Source organism: Peromyscus eremicus, chromosome 2 (genome assembly GCF_949786415.1).
Source record: "Peromyscus eremicus chromosome 2, PerEre_H2_v1, whole genome shotgun sequence".
Lineage (NCBI taxonomy): Eukaryota > Metazoa > Chordata > Mammalia > Rodentia > Cricetidae > Peromyscus > Peromyscus eremicus.
Window position 1 is genome coordinate 154,962,722 of NC_081417.1, and position 23,562 is coordinate 154,986,283.

At 42.9% G+C, this 23,562-nt stretch overlaps 1 protein-coding gene across 1 annotated transcript in view; it reads left to right on the top strand.

The window, feature by feature from the left end:
• Nucleotides 1-10,708: 10,708 nt before the first annotated feature.
• Nucleotides 10,709-23,562, top strand: part of LOC131904925 (oogenesin-1-like) — a 56,435-nt gene continuing 43,581 nt past the window's right edge. The window contains 6 exon segments of the mRNA XM_059255917.1: nucleotides 10,709-10,900; nucleotides 10,902-10,978; nucleotides 11,432-11,486; nucleotides 11,526-11,688; nucleotides 11,827-12,016; nucleotides 12,612-12,839. Coding sequence (XP_059111900.1) covers nucleotides 10,778-10,900; nucleotides 10,902-10,978; nucleotides 11,432-11,486; nucleotides 11,526-11,688; nucleotides 11,827-12,016; nucleotides 12,612-12,839 — 836 coding nt within the window. The 5' untranslated portion in view covers nucleotides 10,709-10,777.

The window sequence follows — 23,562 nt, forward strand, 5'->3', positions numbered from 1 at the left end:
AGTTCCATATAAGACATCATGGAGATGAGCATCCATTTGAGATAATATTTCCCGTTATTCTACCTAAGCACAACTACTGTTCCCCTGGATCCTTCTATACTGGGCAATGAGAAAGAGGAAAATCAAACCTGAACCGTACATTTTTGTTGGCAACCATCTTCAAATGTCTTCCATGACCCCCAAAAGCAAAGTTAAAGATCCCATGCCCAAACTATGTGTGCTTTCAATTCAATCAATGGAACTTGTTTGGAGACTGTGAAATGGATGTAGTTACTATTATTTCTAAAAGCTTTAGAACCTGGAGCCATGCTGAGCAGTAGCCTGCTCTTTAGGAGTTTGAATACTGAGAATTATCAACTTGATGCTTTCTTGAGATTCATGGTCAAATGTCTACTTCTCTAGAATTTTCTTCATCTTCATTTAATAAATCTATAATCACTTTGAATTAAATATTTTTAAGGCAGACTGGAGTTTTTGGTCAGTGCTTGTTCAGTGTGTCTTAGTCTTTGAATATTGTATCCTCACCACTCTATTAAAGGGGATGGGTGCTTAGCTCCAGGTCTCAGTACTCATAACACTCATCTACATATGGAATTCTAGGCTAGCCTGGACTAAATGAGATTTTCAGGTACAAAATAGTCACACCAAACAAAACAAAACAAAAACCAAACAAACAAACAAACAAAAAACAACCCAGAAATACTAAGATGAAATGAGAGACTGGTGATCCTAGGTAAGGTTGTGTGTCCTGATGGGGGGAATGGCTTACTTGATCAGGACACGCACAACAGCTGTTCCAGTCCCAGCAGGTCCAGGCAGTCACTCCAGGTCCAAATCTCACAGTGTCTTGCCTGGCAATTCTAATCCTTATATCCACTTTTGCCCTCATGCTTTCCCTTCATAGCCCTACCTCTCAGCCAAAAGCTGCAATCTGATTGGATGATTGAGCATCTCCCCATCCAATCCCTCTTGTACTTTTGCATCTTTAGCTTGAGTGAATCTGATGTGGGAAAGTATGAAATCTGAGGTTATAGTCAAGTCCTAAACCCCTCTGTAATACTTCTCCCCAAACTCTGAATACATTGAATACATTGTCTTATGTATGTTATTAATTTATTATTTTTTCCAGATCAGGTCTCAAACTGTATTTAAGAACCATTTGGAGCCGGGCGGTGGTGGCACACGCCTTTAATCCCAGCACTCGGGAGGCAGAGCCAGGTGGATCTCTGTGAGTTCGAGGCCTGCCTGGGCTACCAAGTGAGTTCCGGGAGAGGCACAAAGCTACACAGAGAAACGCTGTCTCGAAAAACAAACAAACAAAAAACAAACAAACAAACAAACAAAAAAAAAACATTTGGAACTCATTAGGTGCCTGAGTTGACCTGTATATCTCAATGATTCTCCTGCCTCAATAGAAGTTAAGTAACAGAGGGTTTTCAGATTGATTAGATCTTCATGCAGGAAAGAGAATGAACTAAAACACTGGTGAAGGTAAGGACCATTTCCAGAGTCATTGCATAACCACTAAAATTCAATCTCTCTCTCTCTCTCTCTCTCTCTCTCTCTCTCTCTCTCTCTCTCTCTCTCTCTCTCTCTGTCTCTCTCTCTCTCTCGTGTGTGTGTGTGTGTGTGTGTGTGTGTGTGTGTGTGTGTCTTTCCGGATTTACGTGTCCTTTCTTTCCTGTCTTTGTTCTTTCTTTCCAAAGCTGGACCAGTTCTGATTTAGATGCAATCATTACCGTGATGAGACCAGAAAACAGCTGTGTTGCTAAGTGGTATGGAGTCACTTGTTGCACGAACCCTAATGGTCTTATAATAAAAACACAGAGCCAGATATTGGGGTAGATGCTGAAAGATAGAGGAAATAGGCCACAGCTACTTCTCACCTCACTAAATCCTCAGCCGAAAGGGGAAGATCCTCTCTCCATGAATGCTCAGACTGAATGCCTCTGGGTCCTCAGCTGAAAGAGCCTCCGTTCCTACCTCCTCCCACCTTTCCCTACCCAGATATATCATTTCCTATCTCAACCTTCCTAGTGCTGGGATTAAAGACATGTGACTCCCAAGTACTGGGATTAAAGGTGTGTACCACCACTGCCTGGCTTTAGTTCTCTTTTAGAATGGATTAATCTCATGTAGTCCAAGGTGGCTTTGAACTCACAGAGATTCAGATGGATCTCTGCCTCCTGAGTGCTAGGATTAAAGGTGCGTGCCACCATTCTCTGGCCTCTCTGTTTAATCTAGTGGCTGTCTCTGTCCTCTGATCTTCAGGCAAATTATATTTGTTAACAAGTAAAACAAGCCGGGCGGTGGTGGCGCACGCCTTTAATCACAGCACTTGGGAGGCAGAGCCAGGCGGATCTCTGTGAGTTCGAGGCCAGCCTGGGCTACCAAGTGAGTTCCAGGAGAGGCACAAAGCTACACAGAGAAACCCTGTCTCAAAAAAAAAAAAACAAAAAACAAAAAACAAGTAAAACAAAACATCACCACAATCAGTGACCTGAAATCCAGTGGGTATGTTATGTTTGTTCCTGGTTCCTCCCCCTAAGAATCATGTTGATGCTGAAAAGCCAAGAAGTGACCCTCAGATGTAGGGAAGGAAAGGTCTGAAGACCTAGAGAGGAAGGTTGTCTCTGCTCTCCTCCTGCATTCTCTCTTGATTGGCAGTAGTTTAAAGGGCCAACTTTAACCTCTCCTTGCCCTAACACATACGATGAGTTACAGTGGAGACAGTAGCACACTGTGTCCCTAGATGATTCCACCTGTGCTTGACTTTTGGTCTTGTGGACAAGGTTGGGGCTGTGGGTTCTCAGAGACTGAATTGAGTGAAGAGAAAGATGCTGTGTTTATAGCCTGTGATAGCCACTCCAAACAAAGAAACAAATCCACCAAAAATAGAAACGAAATGAATTAAAAACCAAGCAAACACACATCAGAAAATGTCTGAGAAGCTGAGTCTGTGATCCCAGAAAATGAGGGTCTAATACAGGGTTTGATGGCATCTGGTTATCAACCGCCACTGAAGACACTGGGGTAGGGGGGTGGCCAGTTCCTTCCAGCCTGACCTACTCGGCTATTTCCAGGCCAATCGAGCCAAGACACAAAAATGAGTCTCCAAAACCAGAAAGCATAATTGAACAATTATGAAACAAGAAAATTGTTTTTAGGATTGAGGCAATGCTGTATTCTTTATCAAAATCACAAGAAGAGACAGAAATTAGAACTCCCTATGATATCTGAGGTCTAATATCCCTAGTAGAAACTCAATAGGCTAGGTGAGATGGGGTGTCCTGATGGTGTTGAGTGACTTACCTGATCTGGACACTGGTATCAGGTGTTCCAATCCCAGCAGAGACAGTCAGTCACTCCAGGCTACAAGGCTCAGAATGTCCTGTCTAGCCTTTCTGACCCTTATATCTCCTTTCCCCTCACACCTACCCTTTGTAGCCCCACCTCTCAGCCACAAGCTGCCATCTGGTTGGATAATGGAACATCCACCCATTTCATCCTATTTGGTATTTTACATCTGTAGTTTGAGTGAATCAGATCTCCATGTGGAAATCCATAAAATCTGAGAGTATGGTCAAGATCCCAGGTCCACCATGATACTTCTTCACAAACTCTGAGCTCTGGGATTCATTGTCTTGCTTACACTATTATTTTTATAATTTTCCACATAAATTCTCTCTCTCTCTCTCTCTCTCTCTATATATATATATATATGTCTGTCTCAGGCCTATCTGGAACTCATATGTAGCCTGAGCTGACCTGTAAGTCTTAGTATCCTGCTGCCTGAGTGTAGTGGTATGAAATAGGGTGTGTCCAGTTTGATTAGATCTCCTTTCAGGGAAGAGAATGATCTGAGACTGTGGTGAAGGTAAAAACTCCTTCTCCAAGTCACCTCAAACACTAAGATTTTGACTATTAATTAATTAATTTACTTTTTTATTTTCATGTTTGTACCTGCTTGTTTTTTTTTTCATGGAATCATTGCCATGATGGGTGTTAATCCAGTACAGCTGGATTTCAGTAACCCTCATGCTTTTGTGGAGGAGTATCTAAATACAGCATGTTCAGGTTGACTAGACCTCCTGTCAGGGCTGCCCAACTTGCGGGCCAGCAGGGAAGACTCATGCTAGCAGACTCCTTCACCAAAACCCCCGTCAGACCCTACAATCTACAAGACCCATGCCCTACCCCAAACATGCCCAACCCCTTCAACCCCAGTGGCTTCCTGAGACACAGAATCTGCCACCTCTCATTGGACCAAGAGTGGCTTCCTGAGACATGGAATGCACCAGCTCTGACTGGACCAAGAACCCTGATAAGACCAAGAGACACAGAATCAGTCAGCTCCAATTAGACCAAGAGCTAAGATTGAACCCAGCGTGGACACCTGAGGCACAGACACATCAAGCACAGATTGGACCAAGAGCAGCTCGCTCAGACACAGGCACTTCTTGCACCTATTGGAGGAAGAGATGGGTAGATGCCAGTGCAAAAATACATACAACAGCATAAAGAGCAGTATAGTGGACTGGAGAGATGGCTCAGAGTTTCAGAACATTGGCGGCTCTTTCAGAGGTCCTGAGTTCAACTCCCAGCAACTACATGGAGGCTCACAACCATCTAGAGTGGGATCTGGTGCCCTCTTCTGAAGTAAAGGTGTACATGCAGATAGAGTATTCATACATACATAAATAAATCTTTAAAAAAAGAGCAATATGGCAACACAAGAACCTAGCAGTTATACAACAGAAAGACCTGAACATCACAACATAGAAGAAGCAGAAGAAAGTGACCTTAAAAATAATTTTATGGGCTGGAGAGATAGCTCAGAGGTTAAGAACACTGCTTGCTCTTCCAAAGGTCCTGAGTTCAATTCCCAGCAACCACATAGAGGCTTACAACCATCTGTAATGAGATCTGGTTCCCTCTTCTGGTGTGCAGGGATACATGCAGACAGAACACTACACATAAAAATTAATAAATCTTAAAAAAAATAACTTTATGAAGATGATAGAGATCTTTAAAGAGGGAATGAAAAATTCCCTTAAGGAAACTGAGGAAAAGATCTCCTGTCAGGAAAGAGAATGAACTGAGATCCTGGTGAAAATTAGGATTCCTTATATGCTTGGATGCTGTGCTATGTACAGGCTGATTTGATGACCTGACTAGTCATGTAGTCAACTGTGCTAAGGTCTGTGAGCCTACCAATCCTGGTGGTCCATTAAGTGACCAGTACTCAGGAGCATGAGAAAGAAGGGACAATGTCAATACCTGTCTGCAATTCAGTGTGAGATCAAGGCCAGTCTGAGTAATTTATATGACAGGGTCAATGCTTTATTTATTTATTTGTTTGTTTGTTTGTTTGTTTATTTATTTTCTATTATCAGCTTGATACAGTACAAGTTCTTATCCTAATAGTGAAATGTTTCACTGGAGCTTGCCTTGTGCTTGAGTAACCCAAAACTTGTTATAAGCCACAGTCATCCTAGGGTCCCCCCTGCTATGTAGCCTCCCTGGTTCTGTGGGTTCCAGTCTGATTGTGTTTTGCTTTATATCTAGTATCCACTTATGAGTGAGAACATACCATATTTGTCTTTCTGGGTTTGGGTTACCTCACTCAGGATGATATTTTCTAGTTCCATCCATTTGCCTGCAAATTTCATGCTGTTATTGAAAAACTATATTTTAAAAAGCAAATAAAACTAGGTGTTTTTGATGATGTGTTTCTTGCCCTAGACCTGAATAAAACATGGGAAGTCCTCTTCCCTGTAGTCTCCATTCACTGGTATCTCCATCTCAGACTCAGAGTCTTTTGGGTACTCTCATTCAAATGGTCTTAGAGCCACTTTGGAGAAACTTATTTCTCTTTGTTTGGTTTCATGACTCAGATGAAGTCTGGCTATAGATGGCTACTAGTTTAAATAGAATGTCTACCTCAATACCCAAATTAGTGTAATAAAGCACAGTGCCCACAAACAAGCCTCTAAAGCCTTTAAAAGGAAATAGTACTGTCCGGCATTTCACAGATCTCCTCACTCCTTCCCTGGCATGCTCAATCTGTGGAAAGTCGATCACGAGTATGTTGGAATTGTGACATCGGGACTCTATTTTCTTGGTGTACTTGTAAGGTGATCGGTATCTATTTGCCTAATAAGAGGTTAGTCATCCTGCTTTTTCCAAAGAGAAATGAGGTTCAGAAGGGCAGGGTTTAGTATCCATGGGACAATGGTTAATTTGTGCCTATGTGGGTCCTTAGGAGAGACTCTGTATACTGAGTGATTGATGAGGGTTTGAGATCACCAGATACTACAACAGGATGCACTGAGTTCTCCACTATGACAGAGCAGAAGTTCTGGTCCTCAGATGGTCCATGTGATGGGTAAGACTTATAGATTCCTTAGCGATAGCTTGAAAATACATCTCCTGAATCCTTTACCACATCCTTTCTGGGGTAGAAACTTCAGGACAGGCTTCCAGGCCACACCCACATTCCTGAAGCTTCCAGTATAAAGTCTGCCTAGTGGAAAGGACTTGGGCATCTCTGCTTTTCAGGATCTGCCCATGATGCTCTCCCTACCGCTGTTCAAGGAAGACTTCACTGGCAGACACAAAAATATACTGAAGGCAATGGTGGAAGTCTGTCCTTTCCCCTGCCTCCCTGTAGGGGTGCTGATCAAACTCCCTACTTGGGGACAATGCAGGTTCTGATGGATGGTGTAGAAGTGCTGTGGAGACAGAAGTTTTGCCCCAAGTAAAATGCATATCAAGACAGTTGTGTAACTTGCTCTGCTTAAGGGGCCCCTGACAGTAGTATCAGGATACATCCCTGGTGCATGAGCTGGCTTTTTGGAGCTCACTACCTATGGTGGGAAAACTCCCACAGCCTTGGTAAGGGGGGGGGGGCAGCTTGGACCTCCCTCTAGTGAATGTACCAGGCTCTCCTGACTCCCCATGGGAGGATTAACCTTCTTGTAGGAGGGAATGGGGGATGGGTTTGAGAGGGGAGGAAGGCTGGAGGTCAGGGAGGAAAGAAGAGGGGAATCTGTGATTGGTATGTAAAACAAATAAAATTTTCTTAATTTAAAAAAAAAAAAAGAAAAAAGATCTGCAGTCAGGCAAGGTGGCACAAGCCTTTAATCCCAGCACTAGCGAGGCAGAAGCAGGTGGATATCTGAGTTCAATGCCACTTTGTCTCAGAATTATGGTTTTTGTTTTTGCTTTTTGTTTTTGTTTTTTACTTGTTTTTGTTTTTCTTTTTGGTTTTTCAAGACAGAGTTTCTCTGTGTAGTTTTGGTGCCTGTCCTGGATCTCTCTCTGTAGACCAGGCTGGCCTTGAACTCACAGAGATCTACCTGGCTCTGCCTCCTGAGTGCTGGGATTAGTGTCCTACGCCACCACTGCCCAGCAATGAATTAGTTCTTAATCATACTTCTTTTCTTTTCTTTTTTAAATTTTTACTTGTGTATGTGTTAGTGTTCTGCCTGCATGTATGCCTGTATGCCACAAGACAGCATCAGATCACATTGTAGATGATTGTGAGTCACCATGTAGTTGCTCAGAATTGGACTCAGTACCTCTGGAAGAGCAGGCAGTGCTCTTAACCTCTGAGCCATCTCTCCAGTCCCCTTAATCATAGTCATAGTCTAAGTTTTATCCTAGGTTGAGATCTGATCCTATCAACCTATACCATCTAAATCCCAAAAGGAGTAACGAGTGGAGACTCAATTATTCAATCAGACTGCAGACTTTGGCTGGGAGACCATGGCTACAAAGGGGAGGGTTCAGTGAAAAGGTACATAAAGTTAGAGCAGTCTTAGAAACCATCAGGGTCGTGGAGCATGGAGTCACAGCCTGTCCCTGCCTGGATCTGGAGGCCTCTCACCTTTGTCCAGCTCAGGTAAGTCCCTCAGCTTCATCAGGACACTCTTTCTCATGCAGCGTAGTCTAGTACTTCAAAGAGCATATGTATTCTTTTAATGTTATGTGTTCTTTTAGTTTTCTTTTCTTCTTCTTCTTCTTCTTCTTCTTCTTCTTCTTCTTCTTCTTCCTCTCCTCCTCCTCCTCCTCCTCCTCCTCCTCCCCCCCTCCTCCTCCTCCTCCTCCTCTTCTTTCTTCTTCTTCTTCTTCTTCTTCTTCTTCTTCTTCTTCTTCTTCTTCTTCTTCTTCTTCTTCTTCTTCTTCTTCTTCTTCTTCTTCTTCTTTTAAATAAATCCAGAGATTCTCCTACCTCAGCTTTCTAAGGGCTGGATAATCAGCCTATGCTAGTTTTTTCTCCTTTATATATGATACTTAATTGGGTCATTTGTGGTTTCTGTATTTATTGGTTCAGACAGCCAAATTATGAATGTCAGGGTGACTTTGACTCAAGGATATTCAGGCCAGAATGACAAATGTGAGTTACTCAAATGCCTTGACTGTGCTGATATTTATGTCAATTTAAGCCAGGCATTGTTGTGCATGACTTTAATCTCAGCACTAGTGAGGCAGGGGCAGGCTGATTTCTGAATTTGAGGCCAGCCTAGTCTACACAGTGAGTTCCAACCCAGGTAGTGGTGGCACACCACTTTAATCCCAGCACATAGAAGATAGAGTGTATTGGATCTCTGTGTTTGAGGCCAGCCTGACAGAGAGAGAGAGATCCAGGACAGTCAGGGTTGAGAGCTAGTTCCAGAACAGCCTGGGTTAATACTATGTCTCAAAATACAAAATGAAACAAACAGTTGTTTATATCTGCTGATTGATGCATGAACTCATCTCTTCCTGGAGCCTACAGATGTACAGGAAGCAGCCTCCTTCCACTTTAGTGTTCAAATGAAAAGGCTGAACTATAAGTTGATACATAATTTGGACCCCGCCCCCAGGCTTCCTTAGTTCCTGCAGACCTGAGGTAGGCTCTTCTGGTGCTCTAGAAGTAAACAATTATGGCATTGAGTGAGTGAGTTTCCTGAGTCCAAGAAGTGAGTTGTCTCCATCTCCTACTCTTCATTATTTTGCTGGTTGTTTGTTTTTTCCTCCTTTCTTTCTTTCTTTCTTTCTTTCCTTCCTTCCTTCCTTCCTTCCTTCTTTCCTTCCTTCCTTTCTTTCTTTCTTTCTTTTTCTAGTCTACTATTTCCAGATGCTTTATAAACAGTTACAAAAAAAAGGGCAATGGCTACTATATATTGTATCTAATTTTTCTATGTTAGTTAAAACCTTCACTTTTTAAAAAAGTTTTTAATTTTTTATTTTATTTATTTATTTATTTAATGCCGAATGCAGTTTATTGAAGGAGGGAGGAGGTCTTAAATACAGGCTTACAGCACAATGGGAGAACCCCAGAGGGCAGAAGTTCATTACCGATGTTTTACAATCTTGCATCTAAGCTGTTATCGCCCATTATGCAGGATACACAGACAAGGATCTTCCCTTAAGCATTCAGGGGGTGGAACCTGGCAGGGTATTAGCATAGGGAGGATATCAAGGTCAAGGTCAGCAAGCAAGGCAACAGCTAGGGGGCTAGGGCCCTACAGGTCCCCCTTCTACTAAAAAATGAGCTTCTGACTTAGGTTGCGTGGGACGTCAGCAGGTCACCTTACCCATCATGGAGATGCCTGCCCAGGCCACACAGGCAGTCTGTCTTAGGTTGGTGAGTGCTCGCCAGGCATTACCCATCTCTGAATACTCATTATCATACAGGCTCAATCGTGTGAGATGCAGAGTTAACTAAAACCTTCACTTTTTATTTAGACCAAAATGGGGGAAAGTTGTGTGAATTTTGTTTGTGTTCTAACAAGTAAAGCTTGACCTAGAGGCCAGGCAGTGGTGGTTCATGCCTTTAATTCCAGCACTTTGGAGGCTCACACCTTTAATCCCTGCACTTGGGAGTTTCATGCCTTAATCCCAGCACTCTAAGGGCAGAGAGAGGAAGTGATAAGGCAGGGCAGAGATAGGATGTCAGCCCTTTAGGTGCGAGGGTCCAGAGAGGTAAAACGTCACTGGTGGCTGCTCCTCTGTTTCTCTGATCTTTCAGTTTATTACCCTGATATCTGACTCCTGGTTTTTGTTGATAAGACTAATTAGGTTCACTCTTCAACTGCAGGTTTGCTGATTCTATTTAGTGTTTGTGTCCCACCCTGTTCAGCTCTGTAGCTTGGAGAGCTGGAGCTTACAGCCCTATTGACTCCTTTGCTCATACCCAAGTGCAGTGGGTAACCAACAACTGTAGTCAGTAAGTAACAATACCCATTTCACAGATGGCCCTCAGTTGTTCCTGCCACGGTCAGCTGGGTGAAAGAAGGCTGTGGAAAGGTTGAGAACTGGGTGTTTCCTTTCCTTTCTTTGAGGACCTGGAATGTTGAGCACAGTCTATTTATTATCAAACCGTGGGCTGTGCTTTCAGGCTTCTTGGAGATTCCTTCCAAGTGGGATGTATCCACCTGAGCTGTGTTTGGGATTAGATGGGGTCTGTGAGAACTATGGTGCTTTGGAGAGACTTCACACACCAGAGAGGTGAATTGTGGCTTTAAATCCAATTGAAGTTGATCAGAATTGGTACACTGAGTTCTCCAACATCACTTCAGTAGTGATCTTGACCTGACAGCTCCCTGTATGTGCAGAAGGGCTTCCTGAGTTTTGAGTCATTAATGCTATCTTTGCTTCAACGCTTCCCCAGGGCATTGATGCCTAAAAGCCAGTCACAATGGAAGACCAAGCCCCACCAACATTCCAGGAGCTTGCAATAGGAAGGCTACTGAGGGAGGAGGCCTTAGCCATTTTTGCTCTGGAGGATATGCCCAGTATGCTGCTTCTAGCAATGTTTAAGGTGGCCTTCCTGAACAGACATACAGACATCCTGAAGGCCATGGTGCCTACCTGGCCGTTCCCATGCCTTCCTGTAGGATCCCTGAGAAAGACCACACACACACCTTGAGACTTTGAAGGCTTTGCTTGATGGGCTAGATGTGCTTATTACAGAGAAGGCTTGCCCCAGGTAAGCAGGACCCAGCTATGGTGGAGGAAGACTCTGTGGGCGCAGAGAAAGAACAACTGGGGACAGGGAGTATTTGGTCAAAGGTGGATGAGAGGCGTCTTAAAGCATCAGCTTAGATGATTATAGAGGCTTCAGTCCAGACTCAGCAAATAATGGCAAATGAGGCCACAAAAGGGTGGACACAGCCACTGAAGAAGACACCAAAGAAATGCTTGTGCAGGTGGAATTGTGCTAGAATGAAGGGGAATGGAATGGGAGAAAGTGAGACAGGAATGAGGATACCACCATGGAAAAGTTTCCTGTTTACTTAGCATAAGGCTCTGGACTTGATTCTATGCATAGGAAAAAGTAAGCATTTGGAAGAGACAGCTGAAGTGTGAGGTGTGGATGAGAAGAAGACTGTAAGAAGTGTCTTCCCTTATTTGCAAAAGATTCTATTTGTTTCTCCCACAGGAGGGGGAAATTCAGAGTGTTGGATTTGACATCTGTGGACCATGACTTCTGGAGTGTATGTGCTGGAACCTAAGAAGGTGATTACTAGCATCAGGTCATGAGTCAGAAGCAGCCAGTGGAGTCATGCCCTTACTCTGGGGTGAGGAAATATTTGAAGGTGGTAACTGACCTCAAACTTGTGAGGGGCAAGCTCGATGAATGTGCCTTGTACTTGTTGCAGTGGGCCCAGCTGAGAAAAGATTTGAAACGCCTAATCTGTTTGAAACTTTAGATTTCAGAATCACCCATCTTCACTGTCATAGAGGTCTTCAAATCTGTAGCTCTCCACTGTATAGGGGAGCTACAGCTGAGATATTTGTGGCTAGAGTACATGGTTCCTCTTTGACCTTACCTAGGGCAGATGAGAAACCTTCACACACTCATGCTTGAGAGCATCACAAATACCATCAGTATGACTGATTCTGAAGAGCTGGAAGAGGAGTTTTAAAATGTATTGCTTTCGCAGTTCCCCAAATTTCATTGTCTACAGCATCTCTATGTAAATGACATCTCTGTTCTCGATGGCTGCCTGACAGAGTGGCTCAGGTAAGGAAGGATAGAAAGAGTCCACCAGACCATATAACACCCACCTTTTTCTTGTAGGTTAATAGGTTAGTAGGCCAGCCCTTGATTGTCTGGCCACTATAAACCTTGCATATCCAAGCAGATGAGCTCTTTGCTAAGATTTTGTGACCAGGCACCAGGATGCCTCTAATTGCTCATTTGAGAAAGGTTGTTGGGCATCCAGAAAGGGATTAATGAATGGGAAATGTGTGACCCTGGCATTGAAGTTGTGGGAACAGGATATGAAGGTCAGTAGACTCGACAGTGTCACCATCTGACATTGCTGAAGCTTGTTTGAGATAGGTAGTCCCTCCTACAATCAACATGCCTACTACTCCTGTTAGGACAATGACTGTGGTTTTCTACCGGTCCCTGAGCCTGGCCCATGGTGATAACCATAGGTGTCACACTAGAATACTGTAATTCTGGTGAGCAGACCATGAAACAATGTGTCCTGGGGGTTGACCTCCATCTTATGGGCAGAATGAATTTGTGAGAAGTGCCATCTGCTTCATCGTCCATCCCACCATCCTCTTCAACACCATGTGACAGAAACCAGTCTCTGTTCTCTCCCTAGGTGCCTGAAGAAGCCCTTGGTGACCATGTCCATCACTTGCTGCCAGCTCTCCCAGTCAGACTTGGATCACCTGCCCCAGTGCCTGAGCCCTTTTGAACTTAAACATCTGTTTCCAAATTCTGTACTTGTATGTGACATTTGGCTTAAGCCACTAGGAAGTCTCCTTGAGAGGGTCACAGCCACCTTGCAAACCCTGGAACTGGAGAAATGTGGGCTAGAGGATTCTGAGTTCAATGCCTTCATGCCTGCCCTGAGCCTATGCTCCAGCTCCTGAGGGTCAGGTTTTTTGGGTTTTTTTTTTTGAAATTGTTTCTCTCTACCTGTTCTGAAGGAACTCCTACACTACATATCCATGTTGAATCAGCTTACTCAGGAGCCGTATCCTGCCACTCTGGAGTGCTATGACTTCCTGGCACATGGATCAGCGACCTGATCTGGAGCTTTCCATCTTTTCCTGGGAGACAAAGAAGCAACCAGAGTACTTCACTTTGCATAAGTGAGTGTGTGATTTCTATTTGATCCCATAATAAATCAGTGTTCTTCCCAGAAACCCATGGTTTTCTCCCTTTATCTGGTGCCCAACATGATCTGAGCCCCATGGACCTTGGCTAGTCTTCATGGCAACAGCCTCCAGCCTCCACAGCTGCTGGTGCTTCTCACACTTAGAGCTCCCAGCAGATCCCTAGTCCAAGCAAGCCAGCCATGCTGAGCCCAGGAGCCCCTCCTGCCCATCTGCATTCAGTGTCCCCAACTCCTGGCACTTCCCAGGATCCTGCCACATTTGCTACCCACCAGCCCCTCTCTCCTGCCTGAGCAGAACCCAGCTAGGCTCCACTCCAGGTCCAGGCGCTTGTGCGAGCTTAAACTCCTTATGAGACTTAATCATTGTTTTATTTTTTTAATTTTTTTTTTATTTTTGCATGATCCTACAGAGCAGCTGGTGCCCCCTAAACAGCAGGAAGTAATTCTAAGAAAATGATGCCCCCTTTCCGGACAGGTTTTGTTTTCTCAAGGTTATGGATGGTTGTCATCTGTTAGGGTTGGTTATAAGTTGTAATAGGGTTGTGGGTGGAACAATAAAGTTTAGACTCAGGAATTTCCTTTGAAAAGGATAAAAGGGCATAGATAGACTAGAACAATAAGGTAAACTATCATATCTATTTGTAAACTAATTTAGTAATTATCAGCTTTAGATAATTTACATTAGTATGGATTCTTGTATATTGATACAAAAATATAAAATTATTTTTCTACTTCTGTTTAATATAATTTGTATATTGCTACAAATATAAAACTATACTTGTCATATTGTATATATGCTTAAAATATTTTTGTATATTGACACAAATGTGAAATTATATTTGTCATACTGTAAATTTGTTCTACTGTTTAGGATAATTTGTATATTGATACATATTAAGGATGTTGTTGTCATAATGTACTATTCATTTCTACCTCTGAATAGGATATTTTTGTATATTGCCACAAACTCAAGATCATTGTCCTTGTGCTGTGTGTCTGTTTATAGATTGTTTATTTTATTTGTGAAGCTTTAGTCTTTAAGCTATATAGGTTGATAAGAATTACAGGTTGGAGCTAGAGTTTTCCTGCCTGCCCCACAGTCAGGACAAATCTCTGACACCCGCCAGTCCCACAGCCGCTCACACCCAACCAAGTAAACACAGAGACTTATATTGCTTACAAACTCTATGGCCGTACCAGGCTTCTTGCTAACTGTTCTTATATCTTAAATTAATCCATTTCTATAAATCTTTACTTTGCCACGTGGCTCATGGCTTACCGGCATCTTCACATGCTGCTAGTCATGGCGGTGGCTGGCAGTGTCTCCCTCACCCTTCCGCTTCCCAGAATTCTCTCTCCTTGTCCTGCCTATACTTCCTGCCTGGCCACTGGCCAATCAGTGTTTTATCTATACAGAACGATATCCACAGCACTTCCCCTTTCTTTTTTTTTTTTTTGTTAAAAAGGAAGGTTTTAACCTTAACATAGTAAAATTACATATAACTTGGGAATTTGGGCGTCGCTTCTCTTACTACTTCCTGCTGGAGGGGGTGCTGTATCTCATGGGGACATAAAGAAAATTTTAGGATCATGGAGTAGTCCGTGAGGGTGTATCGTCTGAGTCAGTTGCCTTGAAATGGTTCTGGATGTTGGATCATCTGGGCCTTGGTGTCATCGGAGACCTTTCAGGGGGTCTTGGCTGGTCAAACCTGATATATTTTAATCTGGAACAAATCCATAGCCTCTGGCTTTCTGTGGAAACAAAAGCAGAGCCTCCTTTCCAAAGCAACATAATCTTACATCCAAATTTTGAAGTCAAGGTACCTTTAAAATATACATTTTGGCATAACTCAACGGTTTTTGCAATCAAATGTTTTTTGTCAGTTACGAATATCAAAGAGAATATAATCCAGATTCTCTGTGTGGTAGCCATCTTTACATGGCTTATTTTTTATATTACCTTGAGCCTTTTGCTTTAAACTGCACCATTCTAAGACTGAAAAGGCGCTGTGGCTGCTGACTCCGCCCACCTCAGCTTCCCAACATGGCGGTGATAGGTTTACCACCAGCTCTGGGAGCTTTTGTAGGTCTATGCATCTATGAAAGCATCATGTAGCCCAGAAACCTCTTTTTTTGTTTTGTACTAGCAAAGTCTAAATCCACCACACAGCTTAATGTGCCACTTGCAGAGGCCTCATTCCTGCCATACTGCAGGTCGAGCATGCACGCCAGGAACCCGCCATAGTAGCTCAAACACACAGGCTGCGGCTAGCTTGAAAGAGACAACTAGGAGCTGTTTTTAGCTCCGTTTTAGAATCTTTTTACTCAGGTTTTAGGTGGAAACTCTTGCCAACATGTTGGGCGCCATTTGTAGCTGGAGAATTTTTCTCCAGCTCCCACCACCAAGTCCCGCCAGTCCCAGAGCCCACTTATAAAATAAACACACAGACTCTTACATTATTTAAACTGCTTGGCCATTAGCTCAGGCCTATCATTATCTAGCTCTCACTCTTATATTCAGCCCATTTCTATTAATCTTCACTTTGCCACATGGCTCGTGGCTTATCAGTACTTTACATCTTCCTTGTCTTGGCGGTGGCTCCAGCCGGTCTCTCTTTTCTTCCTCCTTCCCCAATTCACCTCTCTCCTTGTCCTGCCAATACTTCCTGCCTGGCCACTGGCCAATCAGTGTTTTATTTATACAGAACGATATCCACAGCAACAGGTCAACAGTCACCCATGCTTTTCATGCTTATAGTCATGTTAGTTAGGTTTTCTAGATATACAGAAACATATGTTGGATGGATAGATAATCTTCAAACACTTCATAGACCTAGAAAATATGGCACTTAAATGGTTTAATAACTTAGAATTTTGTTGACATGAGACACAATTGCACCTGGCAGTACCAATCCACTCCTGGAAAGATGTTGGGCATTGAAGACAGTCCATATGGAGTTTATCGTCTTCTTGGCATAAATGGCCTGTTGAGCAAAGAACTGTCTTTGCCTCGACTGCTGAGAGCAAGCACACTGTCCTTTCTGGGAGAAGCAGGACACAAAGGAAAAACAGCTGCTAAACCTTACCAAGACAGGGTAGTCTCTCAAAATTTTCTGCTTTTGAAAATGGTCTGTCAGATATTCTAGGCCTGTAGCCAAAAGTGGATGCCCCAACACTGCAGAGAAACTTTGGGTGATTATCCAGGCAGACAGCTGTCTCTATCATTTCTTGCATTTTTTGGAGGTTGCTTGCTTGCACTTCCTGTTCACTCAGGTAATACTATTTACCTTCTTGGGTCTTTGATAGGGTTGAACACTAGATGGTTATAGTTACATTCCTCTCATAGCTTAACTAAGAACATATCAGGTACTAATTTTCCATTTACCTATGGGCTGGACATTTAGTATGTGTTTCTTGTTTGCTGTTGTTCTTATTGGTTGTAGTTCCTTTTTTTGTTTATGTTATTACCCTTTCTTTCTCCTGGACAATACTTGATAATCATTCTTGTTTTGGATTTATTTATTTATTATGTATATAATGTTATGGCATATACATGACAGAAGAGGGTACCAATCTCAGTATAGATGGATGTGAACCACCATGTTGTCCTGGGAATTGAACTCAGGACCTCTGGAAGAGCAGCCAGTGCTCTTAACCTCTGACCTATCTCTCCAGCCCCTTGATAATCATTCTTATATATAGTTTTATATTAAGTTTAGAACCTTCTTATTTAGACCAAAAGGGGAAGTGCTCTGGGTATTGGTTCTGCCAATAGCTTTGGAGTACAAGTCTTAGGGCCTGGCCTCTTGGTAGGTTATGTGACTGCTTAAAACTGAGGAGAGAGACATGTTCACTCTCTCTTGTGCTGGTTGGAGATTGAACTGTTGGTTCCATTCACTCCCAGGCAGAACAGAGGACAATGATGGCTGTTTATTTTGTTCTGTATTCCTGAGTGCCTTTTATCCCTACTTTATATCTTAATAAATCCTTGATACCCTTTTAAAAGGCTCTCATGGTTTCACTTACACAAAGGCGGATGGGCTGGTGATACACATCTCCATAGCGAAGGATAGGGTTGGAGAAGGATGTGTGTTTGTGGCTGATGGCTACGGTTCTATTACAATGGTAAATACTTGCTCTGGATGAGGGAATACATTGAGTCCAGCCCTATCACCCACAAGGAAGGAAGAAGTTAAATGCTTTTGGGGTGCAGGATTCAGTTATCCACTTGAGAAATGGCAGCACCTACATCAGAAAGCTCTTTCCAGTCTTTGTCATCTTGAGACCCTCAGGAGATTAAAGCTTCATAGTCACGTTTTCAGGATATGTCTTTTATTTTATTTATTATTATTGAGTGTGTGGTGTGTGTATGAGTGCAATGTGGGACAGAATTCTTGATTAAAATCAGGTTTATTAACAGGTGAGTGCACTCATGACATGGAACAGATCTGAGACGCCTGCCTACTGGAAGCCACGGTTCTCTGCTATCTGCGGCCAGCTCCAACCAAGAGCATGCACAAGCTCTCCCCAGTTCTTAAGGTGTCAAGTGTCCTTAGACAGACCATGCCCATAAGGCTGAGATGCTCCATCCAATTGATCATTGGGCCAAAGGACGGAATTCTCAGAATATTTCCCCTTTTGTCTAAAATAAAAAGGAAGGTTCTAATCCTAACCTAGTAAAATCTATAACAATAGTAAGTGTTAACATGTGTTGCCCAGAGGGATGGAGAGGTAATAATCTTAACATACATTGAAACAACATACAATAAGAACAATTTTCAAGTAAGAAACACTTCCTAAATATCCAGATCACAGGTAATAGACAATTTTTAAGAGACTACTCCAATAGTTTTCCTTTCTTGAGGAATCTAAGTTTTCTACCTAATCTGTCCACAGCTAAGAGTCTAGAGGATTGTAACTATATGTATCTAGTCTTCAACCTCATCAAGACTTGAGGAGAAAACTAATATTACCTGAGTAATCAGGAAGTGTAAGCAAGCAACTTCCAAAAAATGAAAGGAAGGAGAGAAACAGCTGGCTTCCTGGACCGTCACCCAAGGTTTCTCTGCAACTTTTGGGCTACCAACTTTGTCTTACATGTCTAGAATATCTGACAGACCCTTTTCAGAAGCAGAAATTTTCAAGGACTATCCTACCCTGTCCTGGCAAAGTTTGGCAGTCACTTTTCTTTTTGTCCTGCTTGTCCAGATTAGACAGCATGCTTACTGTCAGCAGTCAAGGCAAGGGCAGTTTCTTGCCCAATAGGACAGTTTTGCCAAAAGGAAAACAAACTCCATATGGAGTGTCTTCAGTGCCCAACCTGTTCTCAAGGGTAGATAGGTACTACCAGGAGCAGACGTGTCTCACATCAAAAGAATTTTGGTTATTAAAACATTCTAAGTACTATATTGAGTAAGTATGGGGAGAGCGGACAGCCTTGCCTCGTTCCTGATATTAGTGGAATTGCTTTGAGTTTCTCTCCATTCAATTTGATGTTGGCTGTTGGCTTGCTATAATTTGTATTATTATGTTTAGGTATGTTCCCTGTATTCCTGATCGTTCCAAGACCTTTATCATGAAGGGCTGTTGGATTTGGTCAAATGCCTTTTCTGCATCTAGTGAGATGATCATGTGGTTTTTTTCTTTGAGTTTGTTTATATGGTGTATTACATTGACGGACTTTCGTATGTTGAACCACCCTTGCATCCCTGGGATGAATCCTACTCGATCGTGGTGGATAATTGTTTTGATGTGTTCTTGGAGTCTGTTTGCCAGTATTTTATTGAGTATTTTTGCATCAATGTTCATAAGGGAGATCGGTCTGTAGTTCTCTTTCTTTGTTGTATCCTTGTTTGGTTTAGGAATCAAGGTAATTGTAGACTCATAGAAGGACTTTGGTAATGTTCCTTCTGTTTCTATTGTGTGGAACAATTTAGAGAGTATTGGTATTAACTCTTCTTTGAAGATCTGGTAGAAATCTGCGCTGAAACCATCTGGTCCTGGGCTTTTTTTGCTTGGGAGACTTTTAATGACTGTTTCTATTTCCTTAAGGGTTATTGGACTATTTAAATAGTTTATCTAGTCTTGATTTAACCTAGGTATGTGGTACCTATCTAAAAAATTATCCATTTCTTTTAGGGGGAGCGGGAGATCCCAGCTGGATCAAGAACAGAGAGGGAGAACAAGGAATAGGAGACCATGGTAAATGAAGACCACATGAGAATAGGAAGAAGCAAAGTGCTAGAGAGACCCACAGAAATCCACAAAGATACCCCCACAACAGACTGCTGGCAATGGTCAAGAGACAGCCCGAACTGACCTACTCTGGTAATGGGATGGCCAAACACCCTAATTGTCGTGCTAGAAACCCCATCCAATGACTGAGGGAACTGGATGCAGAGATCCACAGCTAGGCCCCGGGTGGAGCTCCGGGAGTCCAATTAGCGAGAAAGAGGAGGGTTCATTTGAGCAAGAATTATTGAGATCAAGGTTGGATAAAGCACAGGGACAAATAGCCAAACAAATGGAAACACATGAACTATGAACCAATGGCTGAGGGGCCCCCAACTGGATCAAGCCCTCTGAATGGGTGAGATAGTCGATTGGCTTGATCTGTTTGGGAGGCATCCAGACAGTGGGACTGGGTCCTGTGCTCATTACATTATTTGTCTGTTTGAAACCTGGGGCTTATACAGGGTCGCTTGGCCCGGCCTGTGGAAAGGGGACTGCACCTGCCTGGACTGAGTCTACCAGGTTGATCTCAGTCCTCGGGGGAGGCTTTGCCCTGGATGAGGTGGGAATAGGGGATAGGCTGGGGGGAAGGGGAGGGGAGCGGGAGGGGGGAGAACAAAGGAATCAGTGGCTGATATGTAGAACTGAATTGTATTGTAAAATAAAATTAAATTAAATTTAAAAAAAAAAACATTTTAAATGCCATAACTTGTAGGTCTTTGAAGTGTTTGAAGATGGCCTATCCATTTGAAATATGTCTCGGTATGACCATGAAAACTTAACTAACATGACTGTGAGTCAGACAACATGGTGACTATTAACCTGTAATTCTTATTAACTTATGTTCCTTAAGGAATAAAGCTTCACATTATAAAAATAAAGAAGCTGCTGAGGTAATACCTTATGTAAAAATAGAAACAGATGTATGATATAAAAACAGTAACCTCACAATTGTGACAGTATGCAAAATATCTTAGCTACAAAGCTAAACAGAGAATTCTCAACAGAAGAATCTCAAATGGCTGAAAGACATTTAAGGAATTGCTCAAGGTTTTGGGGATTTAACTCAGTGGTAGAGTGCTTGCCTAGCAAGCACAAGGCCCTGGGTTCAGTCCCAAGATCTGAAAAAAAAAAAAAAAGGAATTGCTCAACATCCTTAGTCATCAGGGAAATGCAAATCAAAACAACTCCGATGGGCTGGAGAGATGGCTCAGTGGTTAAGAGCCCTGGCTGTTCTTCTAGAGGTCCTGAGTTCAATGCCCAGCAACCACATGGTGGCTCACAACCATCTGTAAAGAGATGTGCTGCCCACTTCTGCCCTGCAGGCAGAACACCTACACATAATAATTATATCTTTAAAAAAAAAAAAAAAAAAAGCTCCGAGATACCATCTTACACCTGTCAGAATGGCTATCATCAAAAATATTGTTAACAGCTTTTGTTGGAGAGGATGTGGAGCAAGGGAAACACCCCTACACTGTTGGTGTGAGTGCAAACTTGTACAGCCACTTTGGAAATCAGTATGGTGGTTTCTCAGAAAACTGAAATTCAATCTACCTCAAGACCCAGCCATACCACTCTTGGGCATATACCCAAGGAATGCTCAATCATACCACAAGGACACATGCTCAACTCTGTTCCTAGCAGCATTATTCATAATAGCCAGAACCTGGAAACAACCTAGATGCCCCTCAACTGAAAAATGGATAAAGAAAATGTTGCATGTATACACAATGGAGTACTATTTCGCAGTAAAAAACAATGACATCATAAAATTTGCAGGCAGATGAAAGTGACTAGAAAATATCATCCTGAGTGAGGTAGCCCAGACTCAGAAGAACAAACATGGTATGTATTCACTCTTAAGTGGATACTAGATGAAAAGCAAAGGATAACCAGACTACATCCCACAGATCCAGGGAAGCTAGCTAACAAGGAGAACCCTAAGAAGAATGCACGGATCACACTGGGAAGGGGAAATAGATGAGATTTCCATGAGTAAACTGTGGGCGAGGGAGGCAAAGGAGGGTTGGGGTTGGAAGATGAGAACATAAGGGAATGGGATGGTTGAGCTGGAACAGGGATGAAGTGGGAGAGCAATGAAAGAGAAACCATGAGAGAGGGAGACATCATGGGAATAGGGAGAAACTGGGAGCTAGGAAAGTTCCCAGGAATCCACAAGGATGACCCTACCGTAGGCTACTAGCAATAGTGGAGAGGGTGCCTGAACTAGCCTACCCTGGTAATCAGATTGGTAAATGCCCTATCATCATAGAGCCTTTCTCCTGGAAGCAGATGCAGAGATCCACAGCCAAGCACCAGGCCAAACTCCAGGAGTCCATTCAAAGAGAGAGAAGAGGGATTCTATGAGCAAGGGGCATCAAGATCATGATGGGGAAACCTACATAGACAACCAAAGCAAACTAGTTGGAACTCATGAACTATGGACCAATAGCTGTGGAGCCTCCATGGGACTGGACTAGGCCCTCTGCATAAGCAAGACAGTTGTGTAGTTTAATCTGCTTAAGGACCCCCTGACAGTAGGATGAGGATCCATCCCTCGTGTAGGAGCTGGCTTTTTGGAGCCCACTGCCAATGGTGGGATACCGTTCACAGCTTTGTGCAGGGGGAGGGGCTCGGTGGGAATGGAGGGTGGGCTAGGGGGTGGGAGGAGGAAGGGGAGAGGGATCTGTGGTTTGTATGTAAAATGAATAGAAAATTTCTTTTTTAAAATATTTATTTATTTATTTATTATGCATACAGTGTTCTGCCTGTATCCCTGCAGGCCAGAAGAGGGCACCAGATTTCATTACAGATGGTTATAAACCATCATGTGGTTGCTGGGATTTGAACTCAGGACCTCTGGAAGAACAGCCAATGCTCTTAACCTCTGAGCCATACCTCCAGCCCCAGAAAATTTCTTAATAATAAAAAATTAAAAAAAAGAAATTTGGAAGTAGAGAACAGAAATAGAATAGAGGGCTATGAAAGGGTAATAGAAGGGATGAACATGCGTAATGTAAATGCATGCAATGACTCCTTATTTTAAGACTAAGTCAAGTAATGAAATGATGTGGTGTGACAATCTTCACCAGAATAGGTTGCCCGTAGAGTTTCATTAGTATCTGTGATAGAGTGGAGAGTCAGAAATTTCAGTGTTAAGTCTAAAAGTGGTTTGGCACAATCTGCCAATGATTTCAACAGGTTTAAAGGCACAAAGAAATAATGTCTCACATTCTTAAAGCATCATATGAATCATATTATTGTAGCAGGAATCTTAAAAGTTCTTATTAATAAAATCAAACCCGGGCCAGGTATTTGGGTAAAATGCTGGATGGTCAGAGAGACAGAACAAGCCACAGCTAACCTCACCTGGCCAACTTATCAACTGATCTTGTTTCCTCAACTGGAAGCCTCTGTGTCCTCATATGCAAATGGCTCTCAGCTGAACTGTGCTGCTAGAAGCCTGAAAGCTTAACCAGCCAAATGCTTCTAGTTTCTGGTCCTCGTGCCTTATGTACTTTTCTGCTTTCTACCACCACTCCCTGGGATTAAAGGCTCGCTTTCTAGGATTAAAGGCATGTGTCACCATGCCTGGCCGTTTCCAATGTGGCCTTGAACTCACAGAGATCCAGAGGGATTTCTACCTCTGGAGTGCTAGGATTAAATGTGTGAATGCCACCATTTTCTAGCCTTTGTATCTAGTAGCTGTTCTGTCTCTGATCCCAGATAAGTTTATTAGGGTGTGCAATATTTTGGGGAACACATTACCACCACATATTATAATGAAATTTTGTGTGATAAAATTGACAACTCCTTGGTAGTTTTCTGCTGTGGGATGGTCTGTATGTCAAATGTGTTGCTGATTGGTCAGTAAATAAATCACTGATTGGCCATTGGCTAGGCAGTAAGTATAGGCGGGACAAGGAGAAGAATTCTGGGAAGTGGAAGGCTGAGAGAGAGACACTACCAGCCGCCACCATGACAAGCCGCATGGGAAGATCCCGGTAAGCCACGAGCCATGTGGCAAGGTATAGATTAATGGAAATGGATTAATTTAAGATATAAGAACAGTTAGCAAGAAGCCTGCCATGGCCATACAGTTTGTAACTAATATTAAAGTCTCTGTGTTTACTTGGTTGGGTCTGAGCGGCTGTGGGACTGGCAGGTGACAGAGATTTGTCCTGAGGTGGGCCAG